The sequence below is a fragment of the Podarcis pityusensis genome, assembly GCF_964106645.2.
Source record: "Podarcis pityusensis genome assembly, chromosome: 13".
NCBI classification, from domain to species: domain Eukaryota; kingdom Metazoa; phylum Chordata; class Lepidosauria; order Squamata; family Lacertidae; genus Podarcis; species Podarcis pityusensis.
Genome location: NC_138038.1, coordinates 31,726,940 through 31,745,787, shown reverse-complemented (window position 1 = coordinate 31,745,787; position 18,848 = coordinate 31,726,940). Strand labels below are relative to the sequence as shown.

The window sequence follows — 18,848 nt, the reverse complement described above, 5'->3', positions numbered from 1 at the left end:
TCCATATTGATAGGCGATAGCTCTTCAGGGTGTCCCAGATTCTTTATGTACTTCCTTGAATGAAATATATGTATCTTTTGGAGCAAGAGGGCCGTGAAATTAGCTTGCAAAATGTCATTTTAAAAACAGCAAATCAGCGAATAAAACATCAATTTAATATAAGCAACGAAAGCAAAGAATAAGTTACATTTACCCCATAATTGCTCTATTTATGTATCTTTCCACCACAAAAAAAAGGAAAAAGTGAGGGAAGCTCTATTTTGCAAAAGGTATACAATGGAAATTTAGAGCTGACTCTTTCCCATCCTTTATTCAGTGAACTGAATAACGCTTAGAGGACTTGGAATTTAATTTAATTAGAAGTATAATTGCTCATATATCTTCAGTTGGGAGGAAGGATGAAAGGAGTCTGTAAACTGCCAAAGAACTGATAAGGTTCTCTACTGAGTCCCTTGCAGTTCGACAGACTGCTCTCCTTCCCAGGCTGAGAGGAAAAATGGTAATATTTACTGGGTAATATTTACTGGGACAGAATGACTCTTGCAGCTGTTGTTAAAGTTGCAAAACAATGAAGCATGGGAAGGAGCAAATGAGAAATTTATGGAACAGTGGGATATCAGCTTCACCCAAGACAAGATGCATAACAGCAACAACTGGGGGAAAGAAAGACATAACATCTTACAAGGACAGGAAAGAACACTATGGACAGAATAACTGCCACACAGAAAAAGATATAGGATATAGTTTGAGTTCCTCACTAGTAGTTTTATAGATCATTTAATGTGTCATCACAAATAGAAGTTATTAATATTGCAGTTGTATGAGAATTATTATTATGATTGGAATGTAATTGGAATTAATAAGATTTTGAATGCAGAAGTAAAAAAAACAACCATGCAACCATCACATCTAGCACGTGGGGGATGGACTTTAAATTATATAATTTGGTATTTGAACGATTGGTATTAATAATTGCATTATAAATTGGTATTGTTATAATGAGGCTGTTATTGGACTGTAATTGAAAATTAATAAAAAATTATTAATTAAAAAACACACAATTTAATTCCCAAAACATATACAGCGGTATCTTGGTTCTCGAACGGCTTTGTTGTTGAACAAATCTGTTCCCGAATGCTGCAAACCTGGATGTAAGTGTTCTGGTTGCAAATGTTTTTCGGAAGTGGAACGTCCAACGCGGCTTCCGCTTGAGTGCAGGAAGCTCCTGCAGCCAATCGGAAGCTGCGGCTTGGTTTTCGAATGGTTTTGGGAGTCGAATGGACTCCCGGAATGAACTAAGTTCGAGAACCAAGGTACCACTGTACAGACTGGGATAAAAATCTCCAGTTACAATGTTTGTTGGATACCGGTAAGTCTTTCTGTCAAGTAAATTGAATCTGTCAAGTAAATTGCCCATGAATAACTGTTAGGATTCACAAGAAATGCACATTCTTTATGGATAATCTCACACGTTATGGTTCATCGAGGCAAGTCAAGACTTGCTTTGCTATTGGGGTTTGAGAACTTATCTGTGAGAAGTATATGCAAAATTATTCATCCATGATGCTGATGGAACTAAGGTGTGGCACTCCCTCCTCTCATCTTTCTGAACAATCTGCTTATCTTCAAACAATGGAATATTGATTTTTCCAGTGATCTATCTCTGCAGTTACAGGGCCCATGGACAAGACAGGATAAAGCTTGTCAGGACAGGAGATACAGAAAGTGTGCAATTTACTTCTTGTGTGGACGTCATAAAAAGATAGGGTTCTGGAACTTTTCTCCTTATTTAGGAACATTCCTATATTTGTAAGATTTCCAGTCACTTCTAGATGGGTCCTTGGCTTTGTCTGAGCCCAGTAATCTTTCCCACCATCAAGTCCTATGACCCAGTAGCCATTCTCAGGACGCAGTTTAGCCTTCCCTTTTCTATGAACAGAATGAGAAGCAACCCCTAAGTCCCAATTTTCTTTTCGTCCAACTTCCACTTCCCAGTAACATTTGTCTTCAGAAAAACTGTGCTGCCACAATGAAGGTATGGAGGGTTAACATATCACTGTAGTAAAAAAACTTAGAAATATTTCCTGTGTCTGAAACACTTTTCCTAACTCTGGACACTTCCGGTTGTGAGGGAGCTGACTCTGGGTCGAAGACCACGTCAACTGTAAAGTAAAGAAAACAGATTTCATTAATTGGACAACGACGCCACGTTCAACAAGCTGCCATTGTACCATGTGATAAATAGAAATTTCAATTCAACATCCCATTCCTAGGAATTTTCACTCAGAAGTAAATCCCATGGAGGTCAATGGGACATATTTCCTCACGATCTCCAAAGTGCCTCCCAGGAAGGTGTCTGCTGACTGGAAAAAGGATGCGCTAGAGCAGAGGAAGGCACTTTTGAGATTGTAAAAGGATTGCATCAAAGTTCCTCTGGGAGGCCGTTCCTGCAGGGCAGGGGTGGCGGAAGGGGCAAGGTGCGTATGGGAGCAAGCAAGTGGGTGGGAGGGCAAATGGCGCTGGCAAGATGGTGGCTGGGGGAAAAGAGGTGGCAGTACAGCGTACCGGTGCATATCACCCGAGGTACCACTGTAAGATTGCACCAACCTGCATCCAGCAATTTCTATTTCACTATTTAACATAGTTGGTTTTTTTTTTGAATCTGGACATTTTCTTCAGTGCTACAGAGGAATCTCCTCCATTTTCATTGTTTTAAAAAACAAAACAAAAAGAAATTCACTTGCAGCTTTTGATGGCAAGTAAAAGCATTTCCTGGATCTTTATTACATCCTTTTGGGATTGGAAGGATGATTACAAAGGAAGATTTGGGTTGTGCTTTACAGGATCATCTGAATAAGCGGCACAACAGAAGGTGTGCAGAACTTTCTGATTCCCTCCCACCACTAAAGCCCATTGTCTTTGCTTGTATACTGTGCTACTTATATTTACAAGTATGTCTACTGCAGAAGTGTCATCTTCCAAAGAACATGGAGGGGGCCCTGACATGAAGCTTGCTCCGTGCCTGGCTCCACATTCGGCCTCAACAGTGGAAGGGGGGGCAGCCCCCTAAAAAAAAGATTGGGAGAACTCACAGAGCCTTAGCCCCCTGGAGTTGGAGCGTTTGGTTTATTGACTATTTTATTTAGCAGACAAGTGGTTCTTCCCATATTTTTTGTATTGTTTTGTTATGGTGTTCTGTTTTGTGGTATCTCCCAATGTACCTCTGCAAATACTCAATAAAGTTTTAAAAAAGAAAGAAAAAAGTATGTTGTTCTCACATCTGAAGGAACAGGCCTCTCAGAACTCTGTGAATAAAGGAATGAAGAAAAGTAATTCTTAGTAAGTACGGTAGTTCTTTTCACATAACAACCAGCAATGTTGGCACCGGCTATCCAGCGAGCTGGCCCACAGCACTTCTCCACACACCACAGAGGTAATGATGATATATATATATTGAATATGACGAAGGCAAGCTGTACAACTGAGGGGAATCTAGGTAGTGGCAGGTGGTGATCAAGGGAAGAACAAAATGCTCAGGCCAAGTGATCTTTAAAACTCTGTGCCAGTATCATCACTGTGGCTTAATCAAAGGCCCTTCACTAAATGAATGCCCACTACTGAGCACCTTAACCCTCCAAACTGATACCTACTTTTTTCATGTGTTCTGCCACAAACAAAGAGAAACGGAATATATGGCTATATTTTAATTGGATCAGTTGTTCAAAAGCAGAAACATTTTATAAGGCATACCTTTTTCTTCCTGCAATTTTCTGTTTTCTTGTAATACTATAGTCCTAAAAAAGAGAAATGTATATGGTTTTCATTCTAAGCAATATCACCTGCCAATCCCCTAATAGAAGGAATGATTCAGGTCCCTTGAGGTGAGTGGCATAGATATGACGGGGATTTCTACAAATAACCAAATACCATTCAGAGTGGTATAGGCGTTATTTGTATATGTCTTTCGATGAACTGACTGGAAGACTATAGACTCAGCTAGATTGGTAAAGAAAAAGCGATTTGTATGCAGTATACCACTGTGACACCAGATGGCGATGTGGAGTCCTGTTTTTGCTAAGCTGATTTCTCATTAAAAATAAAAAAAATCCTTCCAGTAGCACCTTTAAGACCAACTAAGTTAGTTCTTGGTATGAGCTTTCGTGTGCAAGCACACTTCTTCAGATACACTGAAACAGAAGTTGCCAGATCCTTCTATATAGTGAGAAGGTGGGGAGGGGTATTACTCAGAAGGGTGGTGGGAATGGGAGACTTTTTAATTCTCATTAAAAAGTTCACAATGCCCTTAACTAAAACTTGAAGCTTCTTTGATGCATCTAGATCCAGCCTGTGAGTCAAGGGGGGTGGGACAGTGTGTGTGTATGAATTCAACAGTGCTTAGTTTCCTTTTGTTGTTTGTTAATGTTGTTAATATTGTTTTGTGGATTATGAGTGCTGTCATGCTTTGTGAATTTTAGATTATGACTTCTTTGTGGTTTTGCTGTTTAATCTGTTTTGTTAGTTATTTTGTTGCTTTGTTAGTTGTTATAGAAAGTGGTTGTTTTACTGATGAGTTGTAAATTTTATGTGATTTATGTTGTGATTGTGATGTTCTATTACGTTATTGTTTGTAAGTCACTTTGTGACTCATGGGAGTGAAAAGCAGCATGGAAATAGAATGAATACTTGCATGAATTACATCATCTAACATTTAATTCAAAACCCAAAAGGTACGTGAAAAACAAAGGTAACTCTGTTAGCGCATCAAAAGAAACATCCACATCTACAACTGGGCAAAACTTTCATTAGGACCAGCCAAAAAGAAATGGCAACAGCTGCAGGGTTTCTTTTGTCGCCTCAGCTGTGGACCAGAGCAGTGGACAAGGAAGTCCAAGTAAAGTAGTTACATGGCAGTTAAGAGATCTGAATAAGAAGATGCAGGAGATACTGGGGTGTCGGTCCTTAATAAGTAAAGACAGAACACCATGGAAACTGTGCATGGAGTGGGGGACTCAACCAGACTTAGCTTATTCTCTCACTACCAACAGAGAGTCACAGAGGAGTTGATCAAGGCTATATTCAGCAGGGGACAGTGTTTCCATTCAGCTATAATGATTGTTAGCAGTGAACAGTCCAGCAAGCACGGTTATCAGTTCAATTGAGCTTTATTTACAAGCATATTCACAGAGCTGCTCTCGCACACATCCACCACACATCAAAGATGTTCGAATCTGAGTCTTTCTGGTTATGTTTCCAACAAGATCCGTGCCAAAACCTCTTAAGCCTGCCTCTGTGTTTACGTTCTTCCTATAGGTGTGCCCAACTTTGGGACTTCGGACTGAGAGTGTTAGTTGGTTCTCCATCACTGTCACTAGAGAGTGGTTCCGGAGTCACCCGACCCCTTGGCAGACTGTCTTCGTCTGAGCTCTCTTCCAGCCCTCCCCCTGCCTTTGATAAGGGAGTGCCAGGTCTAGAAACGGGGTGTCATTTTGAAAAGACCAGCCTCCTGTCTCTTCTGCCAGCTGACTCTCCTCTCCTACCTCGTCTCCTGCCTCATTTTCTGGGTCCTGGAGACCCAGGTTTCTGACATCAGCCCCTAACCCACAAATCAGTTACAGGGAAGTGCTTGGAACGCTCCACCCCAGATAATGTCCTGTGTTTAATGTTTGGCTAAGACTGGCAGAAAATGCTTCATAGCACAGGGATAATCTTGATGGTTTATTTTTTAATACAAAAATGACAAAGGCTAGCTACAAAACTGAGGGAAATCTAGGCAATGGCAGGTGGTGATTGAGGGAAGAACAAAACCTTCAGGCCCAGCGATCTTTAAAACTCTGTGTTGGTGTCATCATTGTGGCTTAATCTAAGGCCCCTAACTAACGGAATGCCTGCCAATGTGCACCTTAACCCTCCAATCTAATACCGACTTCTTTCATGTGTTTTGTCACAAAGAAAGAGAACTGGAATATGTGGTTATATTTTAATTGGATCAAATGGTTGTTTAAAAACAGAAACATTTTATAAGACATACCTTTTTCCTCCTGCAGTTTTCTGTTTTCTTCTAATCATACTAAAAAGAGAAATGCAAACAGTGAAAAGCGTATGGTTTTCATTCTAAGCAATATGGCCTGCAATCCCCTAATAGAGAGAATGATCCAGGTCCCTTAGGTTAGGGATTTGCCTGACAGAGAGGGTTGCTTCCCCTGCTGACAGCAATCATTAGCTGCAGACACAGGACAGGCAGACATCTAGTCTGTCTTTGAATCTCCTATACTTCTACAAAATAAGAATTCCAGAATACTAGGCATGAAAACCCCCCCCAAGAGAGAAAAGCAACCCCGAAAGGGCTATTTGTACTTGCTCATAATGCTGATATTTACTGGCTGGAGTAACACAGGGGAAAGTATGGGCCGGGGAAGACATTCACGTAACATTTCTCAATCTAGACACCAGTTTCTTAACATAACTAAGGTATTCATAAACAATTAATAGAACATCAACGAGTATAAAACCAAACCAAACAATTCTTCATAAGATAAACTATCACAAGATCAACAATCATAAGATACAAAACAAAGATACAAAACCCCCCCTATGAATAGCGAAACATCCCTCCCCAGCAACAAAAACCCCCTAAACAACACCCCAGTTCAATAGTTCAGAGTGTGAGAATCTCGTAACTAGATTTTATAAAAGGAGAAGATGGAGTTATATCCACGTTCAAATCTCACCCCCCAGATGTGCTTTTAGCATTACACATATAATTACAAATAAGAAGAGTGCACGCTCGCTTCTGTGTTCTCACTGAAGGATGATTACAAAGGAAGATTTGGGCTGTTCTTTACAGGACCATCTGAATATGCTGCATGATACAAAGTGTGCAGAACTTTCTGATTCCCTCCCACCACTCAAGCTCATTGTCTTGTATTCTGCTAATTATAACTAAAAGTATGTTTATTGGCAATTTATTTTATTCAACAGGCAAGTGGTTCTCTCTCTCTCTCTCTCTGGTGTTCTATTTTGTGGAATCTCCTATTGTACCACTGCAATAACTTAATAAAGGTTAAAAAGAAAGAAAGTCTACCTTGTTTTCATGCGTTTCAAAGTACAACCATGCAGAACACAACGTGTTTTGTCACAAACAAAAGAGAAATGAAATATAGGGTTATATTTTAATCGGATCAAATGGTTGTTTGAAAGCGGAAACATTTTATAAGGCATACCTTTTTTCTTCCTGCAATGTTCTGTTTTCTGGAAATAGTCCTAAAAAAACAGAAATGCATATGATTTTCATTCTAAGCGATATGGCCCACCAATCTTCTAACAGAGGGAATGATCCAGGTCTCTTGAGGTGAGTGGCCTGCCTACAGCAGGGATTTGACTGACTGAGGGACTTTCCACAAATACCATTTAGAGTGGCATAGTTGCTGGGTGCACACAAGCACCATCCTGCTTTAAGTGTGGAGGGGGTTGATGGTGTGATTCTGGAGACATTGTTTCACACCACTTCCCTCTGATTGGTAGAGCTGATCAAGTCTCCATTCAGCACGGGGCATTGTTTCTATTCAGTCCCTAACCCATAAATCAGTTACAGGGAGGTGCTTCGACCACCTACCCGCACCCCAGATAATGTCCCGGGTTTAATGTGGGGCTCAGGCTGGCAGAAAATGCCTCTTGGTTTAGCAAAGGGGTAATCTTGATGGTTCATATTTCTCCTTTTAAATACAAAAATTGAATATGTGGCCGTGTTTTCAGTTGATCAAATGGTTGTTTACAAGCAGACAGATTTTACAAGACATACCTTCTTCTTCTTCCTTTATTTCCCCTTTTTCTTCTTTAACACTCTGCTCTTCATTCCGTGAGAGAGTTTCCTTTTCTCTGGCACCTTGAGATGTGGGGCGGGGGTTGGGGGGAATCACAAGGAAGTCCAATTTAGCTTGGCATCTAAGGGCACCACCAGAATAGAGTACCCTAATGGATTTTCGTATTTGCAACCAACTACGGAATATAGAGCTATAGGACTCTACAGTAAAAGTCCCAAGGCAAGGATGTAGGAGTGGATAAATTCTGTGGATTGGGGTAATCTACTTAGAATCATAGAATCATAGAGTTGGAAGAGACCACAAGGGCCATCGAGTCCAAACCCCTGCCAAGCAGGAAACACCACCAGAGCACTCCTGACATATGGTTGTCAAGCCTCTGCTTAAAGACCTCCAAAGAAGGAGACTCCACCACACTCCTTGGCAGCAAATTCCACTGTTGAACAGCTCTTACTGTCAGGAAGTTCTTCCTAATGTTTAGGTGGAATCTTCTTTCTTGTAGTTTGGATCCATTGCTCCGTGTCCGCTTCTCTGGAGCAGCAGAAAACAACCTTTCTCCCTCCTCTATGTGACATCCTTTTATATATTTGAACATGGCTATCATATCACCCCTTAACCTCCTCTTCTCCAGGCTAAACATGCCCAGCTCCCTTAGCCGTTCTTCATAAGGCATCGTTTCAAGGCCTTTGACCATTTTGGTTGCCCTCCTCTGGACACGTTCCAGTTTGTCAGTGTCCTTCTTGAACTGTGGTGCCCAGAACTGGATACAGTACTCCAGGTGAGGTCTGACCAGAGCAGAATACAGTGGCACTATTACTTCCCTTGATCTAGATCAGGGGTCTGCAACCTTTAAGACAAAAAGAGCCACTTGGACCCGTTTCCGAAGAAAAACAACAAATGGGAGCCGCAAAACCATTGCGACATTTAAAGCATGCGCGCCGTTGCCCTCCGATCTGACAGCGGGCGGGAAGGTGACGTTGGGACGGTGCGTGACTAACGCACGCACCGCCCCCATGCGACGTCACAGCCAGTACAGCGCCCGCCACAGTGGGGAGTGTTGGGGCGCACAATGCGCCTCCTCCTCTCGCTAGTATCTGCCCCGGAGCCGCGGCAAAGGTGTAAAAGAGCCGCATGTGGCTCCGGAGCCGCGGGTTGCAGACCCCTGATCTAGATGCTATACTCCCATTGATGCAGCCCAGAATTGCATTGGCTTTTTTAGCTGCCGCGTCACACTGTTGGCTCATGTCAAGTTTGTGGTCAACCAAGACTCCTAGATCCTTTTCACATGTACTTGTGCCTGTTCAGATATTGCTGGACTCTAGCCTCAGCCAGCATCATCAGGGATGATGGGAATTGCAATCCTGCTACAGTACTGTTAAAAACACAGATTAGTCATCTGTGCTATAAGCCATTTGAGGGGGATTGTACCCTCTGTTGGATTTTTTTTTGTACACCTGCAGACCTTGTGCAGAGGCAGATCTAGGAGAGCATGACTGGTTCGGCCACACTGGGCACAGAGCTTCTGGGACACTGGAGCAGGTGACACAACTATGAAGTCCTACAGAAGGCCGGATTTGGGCATCACACGGGAGACACTGAAATGTGAAAAACCACGGTCCACCATTGCCTTGTAATTACTCTGAGCATGTAGATAAATCTCTCTTGGGTCTCTGCTTTGGCTGCAATCTTATTTGCACTCATAGGAGCCAACTCCTAAGGTCTGAGGGCTCTTTGCCCCCCAATAAAATATTTGAGGGGGCTGCCCCCCAAGAATTGATGGGCATTGCCATGCAAACGGTGTGTGTACACTGCATCTTGTGATCGATTATGTGGAGAGGGGTTTACCTGGGGCCCCCAATATTTTATGCAAGTTGGCCCCACTGTCTGCACTCCACTCCTCACATGAATTCGCTATTAGAGAGAGTGATTTATACGGTACCTTTGTGCATGAATGCCCAAACAGTGACTGCAAGAGCGAGAAGAGCGAGAAGAGCGAGAAGAAGAAAGACAAACATCACCCAAAAGGCAGTGCAGGAACAATAATTCTCTGAAGTACTGTTGCCTGAAAGAAAGAAATGGCAGAGAATAAGGGATGCCTTTTTACATGCTATGATAGTCAGACAATCAGGCAGTATGATTAATCAACTGAAAACCTTTCCATTGATTAAAAATTGATCAGGCAGCAGATATTTTTAAAATGTTAACCATTTTAAATGGAACCACTTGAGTTCTGAGATTTTTGGAGTCATTGCCATCTATCCAGGGAATCAGTATCAGTCGTGGCAGCAGGAACTCATGGAGTTCAGCCAGGTCCTTTCTTTGCTTATTAGATTATGATGTCGCAAAGAGAGTAATGGGAAATATAGTTGTAAGGGGGCCTGGTTTCCTTTGTTACCCCTCTCCCATGCTCACATGAACCAACAAAAAATAAAATAAAATAACATTGTGCCACTTTATAAGCATAGATGCAAATTTGGAACTAACTGCTAAAATTTAATCAGAAATAGTTTCCAATTCACCCTAGTGAATAGATGACCCAGGTTCCTGCTCAGTTTGCTGAGCAGTCACTAACTGTTAATGATCAAATTCAAGGCCACTGCTTTCCCTCTTATGGCTCTTCATCTTTAAACCAGTCTTGGACTGGGAAGCTTTTCAAAGAGAGGGTGCCTTCAAATAGGACTGTCCTTTGTGAAGGAGAGGTCATCTCTGGTGATTACTGTAGCTTTAAATTTTACACCACAAATGCAAAATTTAGGCCTGAGCTATTTCCTCTGTGCCCGTCCTACTTTGTGATTCATACCTTTTGAAGATTCAACAACCAGAACAGTTTGGGTCTGAGCACCCCAGTCTTTGGTCTTGACAATGCAGCTGTAGCTTCCTTCATCAGACTTTTTGGCCATTTTCAGCATCAAGGAAACATTTCCAGTGTCCAGTCCCTCTGTGGCAAACACTGCCCTGGACTCATAGCCTTGCCCAAATGTTTCCTGGCCAGTGAAAGCTGTGAACTGGTAGATGTTCTCCGTGTTGTCATCTACAGTTTTTTTCCACTGAACTTCCACGTTTTGTGGCAGAGCCCCAGAAGAGCTCTGGCATGGCAAGATGACATCTTGCCCCACATACCCAATGACAAATAGGGCAGAGTTCAGTTCAAAATGGTCTGGAAAAGAATCACAAATATTAAAGGCAACAACAGCACCACCATGTCTGAGGTTGAAACGTTTCCCCAAATGGTACATCTTGGGGTTTGGATTCCTTACAGAAGGGGCAAATATTTTCTCTCCACATGACTTTGTATACATGGAGGTAAGCGGTGAGATTGGGGAATATTCTGATTGAGAGGAACAGGAAGCCTTTACAAGGATCTCACTGGATGTACGGGCCAGACTTGTCTACAGACCTTTGGTGCACTTGCACTGAATACCATTTTTAAGGTTCATTTTGAGGTTATTTGCTGATGGCTACACTATCTGATTATCGCTATCGGGGAAGGTATGAATTAAACAGCCTCGGCCCTGTATACCTGAAGGAGTGTCTTCACCCCCATCATTTAGCCTGGACACTGAGGTCCAGCTCTGAGGGCCTTCTGGCGGTTCCCTCACTGCGAGAAGTGAAGTTACAGGAAACTAGGCAGAGGGCCTTCCTGGTAGTGGCGCCCGCCCTGTGGAACACCCTCCTGTGAGATGTCAAGGAAATAAACAACTATCTGACTTTTAGAGGACATCTGAAGGCAGCCCTGTTTAGGGAAGTTTTTAATGTTTGATGTTTTATCGTGTTTTAAATATTCTGTTGGGTGCTGCCCAGAGTGGCTGGGGAAACCCAGCCAGATGGGCAGGGAAATAAATAAATAAATAAATAAATAATAATAATAATAATATTTATTATTAGAGTTCCTGTATTTACAGTAGACTCTCTTCAGCTGGCTTTTGGCCTGTTTGCACCCTTTGTCAAACCAGCTGGAAGATCCCAACGATCTTTGTGAGCCACTACTCTTGATCTCAGTTCTCAAGAGGTCTTGCAATCTGTCAGTCAAGGTCTTAAATAAGTCCATAGCCTCAGCAGCAGAGGTAGCTGAGATGATAGAAGCAGGAAAAGCCTTTAAATCACCTGTATGAAGGAAGTGAGTGTGTGTAGCTCAATAGTGGAGAATGCAGGTCTGAGATCCAATCCCCAGCATTGGCAGGTAGAGCTGGGAGAGAATCCTGTCTGAAATTCTGGAGAGCTGCTGCCAGTCAGTGCAGACAATATTGAGGCAGATGGATCAATAGTCTGAATTCAGTACAGTGGTACCTTGGGTTACATACACTTCAGGTTACATACGCTTCAGGTTACAGACTCCACTAACCCAGAAATATCACCTCGGGTTAAGAACTTTGTTTCAGGTTGAGAACAGAAATCGTGTCATGGTGGCACAGCAGCAGCAGGAGGCCCCATTAGCTAAAGTGGTGCTTCAGGTTAAGAACAGTTTCAGGTTAAGAGCGGAGCTCCAGAACCTCTTAACCCGAGGTACCACTGTATAAGGTTAGGCTGCTATCAAACAAAACTAGTTTGCTCACTGAACTCTTCTCCCGCCAAAGCCTCATCTGTTACTGAGACATCCTCCTGCTTAACAGTGACTGCCCCACCTTGTCTTTGAACATTTCATTGCTTACTCCTACTTGAAATGAGAGTAAGATGTAGGGAGGCAAAAAGAATTAATTAGCTTTTCTGCAGGGCCACTGCAGCTCCTAGTTTCCCCATGAGAACCAGTCGTATACTGAGAACACAATCAAGATGGAGGCAGACACATTTCCAGATTCTGCTATGGCTTCTCCACTGTCAAGTAGGAAAGGAGAAATTGCAAAGATCCACCAATGAGAACCGCATGCGCACATTGATTTCTGTGTCACAACATGCCTAAAAGTCCTTCTTGGCTAAGTCCATGGCAACATAACATTTTGCTGCTGCTGCTTCTCTACACTTTTTACCTGATGAAGGGATCAGTGCCAGGACTACAATGTAGAAAGAACCAAGTATGAGATGGACAATTTCTTGAGGTTTATAGAGCCCCATCCTTCTTTAGACAGCTCTGATCTGAAATACGAGCAACAGCACCAACAAACATAATTAGGAGCAAATGCTTTGTGTTTTGAAGCCCCTCTCTGTTACATTCCCATCTACCCCAACAAATCATACCAATCCAGGTGTCAAAGTCAAGGATAATAATATGTTTTAATTCTGTGGAGTTTTTTTTTTTTTCTTGTTAAAAAAACTCCCTTTTGTCAATAGCTACTTCCATGTGGAAATTCAATGAAGCAGGGATTTAGAAGTCCTTCTTGCTAATCTGCACAACAAGACATGTTTCTTTACCTTGGCCTTGACACTTCAGATATTTGCTTTTGGGGCTGATCTTATTTTTCTGGCTGTAAAACGTTTTAACTGACTTTTCATAATGCATTTTTACATTGTTGAAATCTGACCTCAGACCATAGGGTAAAGTACAAGTGGGGCGGGGTGGGGCGGGGCGGGGGGAGTGAAGAGAAATGTAAAATAATGATTACGACAAAAGTATCAAAATCAACGACAATAATATCTGCTGGCATTCCGAGCTAGGGAGGTTTTGGATGGTGAGGGGTTTTGAAGAAAAAATCCAGTCACGCACTTTCTGAGGGGTTTTGAAGAAGAAATCCTGTCATTCACTTTCTGAGGTATTGCCGTGACAATAAAGGACATTACCACATGAAAAATGGGGACCTAAACAAAATTTTGCAGAGCATTCCTGCCCTCTAACAGGACTGCTGCTGCTGCTTAGGAATCCAGTTAGTCTGGAGCAAGAGCCATGTAAAGCGCTTTTTTTTTTTTGCAGTTTATAGAGGGAGGGCAGCTTCCAGAGTTGAAGCGAAATGGATACATTTTTATTTTCCGTCTTCCTGAAACCATGCAGTAAATAAACCTACAGGGATTAGGTTTGTAGTTGGTTGCCTCCCTCAGTCTGATTGTTTTGTTGTTATATAGTATTGGGTAGGGATGGGAGAGAAATTTGGTTTGGTTCATATTTCAATGCGAATGTACTTAATCTGCACTTGCTAAAAAGACACACAAACTGAAACGCAGCGATCCTTCAAAATTCACACTGACTCATGTGATGCAGTTCTCCAACCAAAACCTGTGTACAAAAATGCACACATTAGGGGGAAAGCGAGCACTAAAAGGTCCGGTTCTTGTTGGCCGTTAGAAGACATACTGTAATACAAACCTCTGCAAAGTACACATACCTCACACCAGTACTGAGAACTGCACATTCATCCATTGGGAAAATAACTACTTCCTGGATGCTTTCTCAAACGTAACTTCTATGTATTTTGCTGGGGAAAGAGAGAAACGAGAAAGAGTGAAATGCATTAAAATGCAGCATTTTATGCAGGATAGATATGGATAGTGGCTAACATTGTGTGTAGACCACCTCCCCAACCAACAGGGGTAGTGTACTAGATGCAGAGGAAGTGGGGTGTGTGAATACAGCCCTCCCCTTTGGTATCTGTTTCAGTTCCTCCCACTAAAGAGTTGTAGGTAGCTCAAGTTCTTCAAATCTGTTCCACATATCCTCTCTTTCATTTCTTCTCTCCCTTCTACAGGCAAATTATATATAAAACTGCTTAAGAAATTCAGAAAAGGTAATTTGAGACTAGGACATAATTAACCACATTTTTAATCCGATTTGATTTCAGGTTAGAATATCCAAGTATACACTTAATGTTCCTGCTGACAACAGTGGGGGTTATGTTAGGTCAATAATTTTGACTGTATTGTGTCCTTACATTGTGTGAACGGTGAAAAAGCTCAAGGGGATGATCATGAGAAGAAACCCCACTTGCTGACTGTGATAATGCACTTTGAATTATCCGTAAAAGCAACTATGCTGTCACACCCTTGGACAATAAAATAATATTAATTTAAAAAAAATACAAGGAAGAAGTTACCTTTTCCTGGATTTAGAAGAAATCATGATCGTGATTAAAACACTCTGTCCTTGACTACCAGAAACCAAACTGCGGTTGGTGTTTGTTTCGCTTCTATTCTTGGCAGGGTGAGAGCAGGTTCAGTACTGCTGAACCTTGGCCAGAAAAAAAACAGATAAAATTACAGATTAATTTAGGGGAAGGGCTGAAGCTGAGTGGCAGAGCATTTTTCTTGCAGGCAGAGTTAGCACATGCTGATTTTAAGTGCCCTCTTTTGCCTCTTTTCTGGTGATGTGTAAGTAGCTACCCTACATTTCTTCTGCTTCAGTTGAGCAACCACCTCCCAGCAATAAAACGTAATGTTTGCATGAGCAGAATACTTGCCAATATGATAAATGGTGTATTGTAGAGGTAGGGTTTGCTTACTGCTAAGATCACTTAAAACTTCGGTTCACTATGAAATTCCTGCTAGTAAAGACACAGGTGAGGGTACCTCCTGACAATGCTATTTGCAAGTACAATGTTTTAACTGGAGAAAGAAAATGACAACTGCTGCAGAGAGGTTCTGCAAAAGAAGCAAATGGACAAAAAACATGCAGTCTGGGCAGGGCAGAGCCCTAATTTTGAGGGTTCAAGATCTTCCCTACTCATGGGGGCATGTTTGCAGGCATCGCTGCTGGTATAAGAGAAAAGCATTGGAAGGAAGCCTTGCTCCGAGGTCGAAGAGGAGAAAGGCATTGCAAAGAAGCCTTGCTCTGAGCACCTTGTGTATATGAACATGCCCAGTGTCCTGTGGCCCTGCTGCCCTGATGTTCACCTCAGCATGCAAGCCAATAATAAGAGTACCACCAATGATACCCAAAAAGTGTAGGCTGGCCAAGAGTGCCTTTAACCCAATATGACCTCAATTGATCACCCCATCACTCTATCCAGTTCACGCCTTCTATAAATAAAACCAAAAACAGCCCTCTGCAGATCCTCAAGAAATAAGTCACAGCCTGCCTTGGACAGGTGAATCCCATCATCCTGAAAAATGGTGGGGAAGATCAACGTGGATCCTACCCCAAACAAAGTCCTTAAACAGGCAATTCACCTTCCTGTGGGCCCTATCCAACTTGATTGATTGGTAGGTGTGCCTCTTGCCACACACAAGGCTCCAAGAATTCAGACCAAACCAAGGAAAGAAAGCATGGATCCAGCAAAGATCCTTCGTAACTCACTAGGATGTTAATTCCTGTCCATTGGATGAAGTAATTCTCACCGAAATGGATGCGTAAGATGTGGGGGAAGAACCCAGGCACCTCAAGGTGAGAAAATGTGGCCAGCAGCTATCCTCAAAGCATGCTTCTCCCAGTTACACACTGGAAAGTAATATGGGCAGGCAAATGTAACTGCATACCAACAGCCAATGATGCATCCCTTCATTGCACACAGAACAAGAGGGATTGCTCTCATAGTGTAGCTCTGAAAGCCTCTGGCAACAGGCCCAAATCTGTCTAAAGAAAGGAGAGAGCTACCAGAGAGTACCTAACATGTAACTTGTAAACACTGAAATGCCATCTCTTGATGTCCTTGATAAGATCTGTAGGGATGCCCATCAAGCCACAGCCATGGCTCCAGTACGGAATGAATGTATTCCAAATTGTCACATCATCTGGTGATGTAGGGCCTGGGGCAACACTGCCCCAAATTGAAACTGCATCAGTGCTGAGGAATCCTGATTAACCAAAAGATAAACATGTCCCATAGGCCTATTGGCCAAATAAGCCATGAGGGCCATCATGGGCCATATGTACAAACGGGCAACTATCAAGCATGACCTTGGAGCCAAAGCCTTGCTGGTCCATCATGAACCACTTCAACACTATGTGCCTCCATCCACCTGTAACAGGAACATCCCTAAACAGCAAGACCTGCAGGAGGAGTCTCACTGGGATGGAGGGAGCAGCTCACGTAGCCGGATTTTAAGAGGAAGCTTACCCGTCTGTCAGGTAGTTTCTCATTTCAGGCTCATGTCAATGTGCTTTTTACTATGTTTTTATCATTGATGTTCTGTAATGTATTTTTAATGTTTTAATGTTGTACACCACCCTGGGATCTTTAGATAAAGGGCGGTATATAAATTGAATAAATAAATAATTAATAGTAATAATAACAATACCTAAATCTCACTAATTACATGGATTAGGAGAAAGTATGAAAGTTGTGTTGGCAAAACCCTCAGAAGGGGAACAGTAAAAAACAAACAAACTTCAGAATGTATTTTAGGCTGATTGTAGAACTGACCACATTGCTACAGCATAACATTTATTTTGGGACATTCGCTCATTTTTTCTCTTCCTTTGAGGTTTTCGTTAACGTACTGTTTAACCCATTAGCATAATAATTTTTTTGATAGCTTGTGCAAACACATACTATCCAGACTCATCTCTGCCTGTAATGTGGTCACTATGTCTGCAGAGAAGGGTATCTGCTCTTGGACTCTGCTTCAGCTTGTGAGCTTCAAACATGTATCTTGCGGTTGGACACAGTGAGAACAGAAAGCTAGGCTAGAAAGGCCTTTGGTTTGATCCAGCAATGCTCTTTTTATGTATCTATACATGACCTAAAGGCTATATAACAGTTCTTGAAAAAGGAACGCTAACAGCTACATAAATTGAACAATTATGATGAAGTTGAAAGAAAACTCCATGTGGCATTGGATGGAAGAGTCTCAACTTCTTCAGTGGTGCTTTCTCAGGTGGACTCGGCAGAATTTCCAAAGATGCTTTTAAAAACCTAGTTTTACAAGATAAATCCAAGCTGTGTTTTAATGCCTCATATTTTCTCCCTCACCTCAGCATACACACAGACTTGTAACAGGTGGTCCAAGCAGGCTGAAAGTCTGGGTGTTCTTAATAAGGCCACAGTTGCCTTCTCTTTCAGGGAGAAAAATATGGTTGCTGCCATCATTATGCCCCCTTTCCATTATGTGCTTGAGAGAACAACAGTGTTTTCACCTGGGATCGAAGAGTTAGAAGATCTGGTGCTAGTCAAGTTTCACCGAAAAGGGACATTCAACCAGGGATGCTAGCAGGATTTCCTGGGCTGAGTACCACTGCCACACAAGCATGGGTGTAGCCAGCATGGGTGTAGCATGGGGTTTGGGGTGGCAGAACCTGAGTTAGTTAAGTATTTTTTATTGATTTACTTGATTTGGAGCTACTTCTATATACATACAGATCCTCCAAGAGTCCCTATTTTCCAGGGATGTCCCTTATTTAGAGAAGCCATCCCAGTTTCTGATTTGATCCTGGAATGTCCTGCTTTTCCTTAGGATGTCCCTATTTTCATTAGAGAAATGTTGGAGGGGATGGAGTTATACAACCCCCGAGCTGTCAGAAGGAAATCCCGTATAGGGAAGTTTTTAATGTTTAATGTTTGATTATGTTTTTATATATGTTGGAAGCAGCTGGGGCAACCCAGTAAGATGTGTGGGGTATAAATAGTAAAATTATAATTGTGGAACGGGACATCCCTATTTTCATTGGAGAAATGTTGGAGGGTATGTACGTATATAAACTTAGGAAAGCCTGCCTGTTGCAATGATAAAAGGGAGAGGGGAGAATGATTCATAAACCTTGAGCTCCTGGGTGGAAAAACAAGACATTCTGAGCACATGCAACTTCACAACTCTTAGCAGAACGCACTCAATATTTTGCCCTCATTGAGTAACAGAAAAGTATCATTGTTTATAAGAATTTTAACTTTATGCCCCTGTAATTTGTTCTATGATTTTATGGTTGTCTCTGCTGACAAACCCCCCCCCCAACTTGTCACTCTGTATTAATACACCACAGTCCACTGATAACCAACTAACTAGTAGCCGCTGTGTGGAGGACATGCAAAGGTAAAGTGGTGTACTACAATATTAACATTTCCCTTTGATTTGAGTGTTATTGTTGAGTGAAACATTCAAAGCCAGCTAATTCTATTTTACACTGCAAAGGGTGCACACTTGGGGAGTGAATGGAATAATGTGAACAGTAATTAAAAAGACATACACAGGGCAGACTCTCGTCTTCAGTGCAGCCTCAGGCTACCAAGAACAGCAAAG

At 42.1% G+C, this 18,848-nt stretch overlaps 1 protein-coding gene across 3 annotated transcripts; it reads right to left on the bottom strand.

Moving 5' to 3' along the window:
* Positions 1 to 70: 70 nt before the first annotated feature.
* Positions 71 to 14,859, bottom strand: LOC308461137 (uncharacterized protein). Of its 3 annotated transcripts, XM_080977790.1 has the most exons (11): positions 14,774 to 14,859; positions 14,069 to 14,158; positions 12,782 to 12,887; positions 10,618 to 10,974; positions 9,757 to 9,879; positions 7,799 to 7,882; positions 7,221 to 7,260; positions 6,029 to 6,067; positions 3,751 to 3,794; positions 3,279 to 3,305; positions 2,024 to 2,162 (listed from the first exon to the last, which is right to left on the bottom strand). In XM_080977790.1, exons 3-10 carry the CDS (start codon positions 12,864 to 12,866, stop codon positions 3,298 to 3,300), a joined length of 780 nt encoding a protein of 259 aa, XP_080833916.1. In that variant the 5' UTR covers positions 12,867 to 12,887; positions 14,069 to 14,158; positions 14,774 to 14,859; the 3' UTR covers positions 2,024 to 2,162; positions 3,279 to 3,297. The 3 variants fall into 3 exon arrangements, with proteins under 3 accessions (XP_080833915.1, XP_080833916.1, XP_080833917.1); XM_080977789.1 differs by lacking the exon at positions 3,279 to 3,305 and having other exon boundaries at positions 71 to 2,162; XM_080977791.1 differs by lacking the exon at positions 2,024 to 2,162 and having other exon boundaries at positions 3,251 to 3,305.
* Positions 14,860 to 18,848: the final 3,989 nt, after the last annotated feature.

Excerpts from the sequence above, each read along its gene's own strand:
- LOC308461137 (XM_080977789.1), bottom strand. The coding sequence starts at position 12,866 with ATGGGGCTCTATAAACCTCAAGAAATTGTCCATCTCATACTTGGTTCT. Across the intron at positions 6,068-7,220 it reads ACATTGCAGGAAGAAAAAAG|TATGATTAGAAGAAAACAGA; the intron begins GTATGCCTTATA and ends TTCTCTTTTTAG. Across the intron at positions 3,795-6,028 it reads AAAACTGCAGGAGGAAAAAG|GACTATAGTATTACAAGAAA; the intron begins GTATGTCTTATA and ends TCTCTTTTTTAG.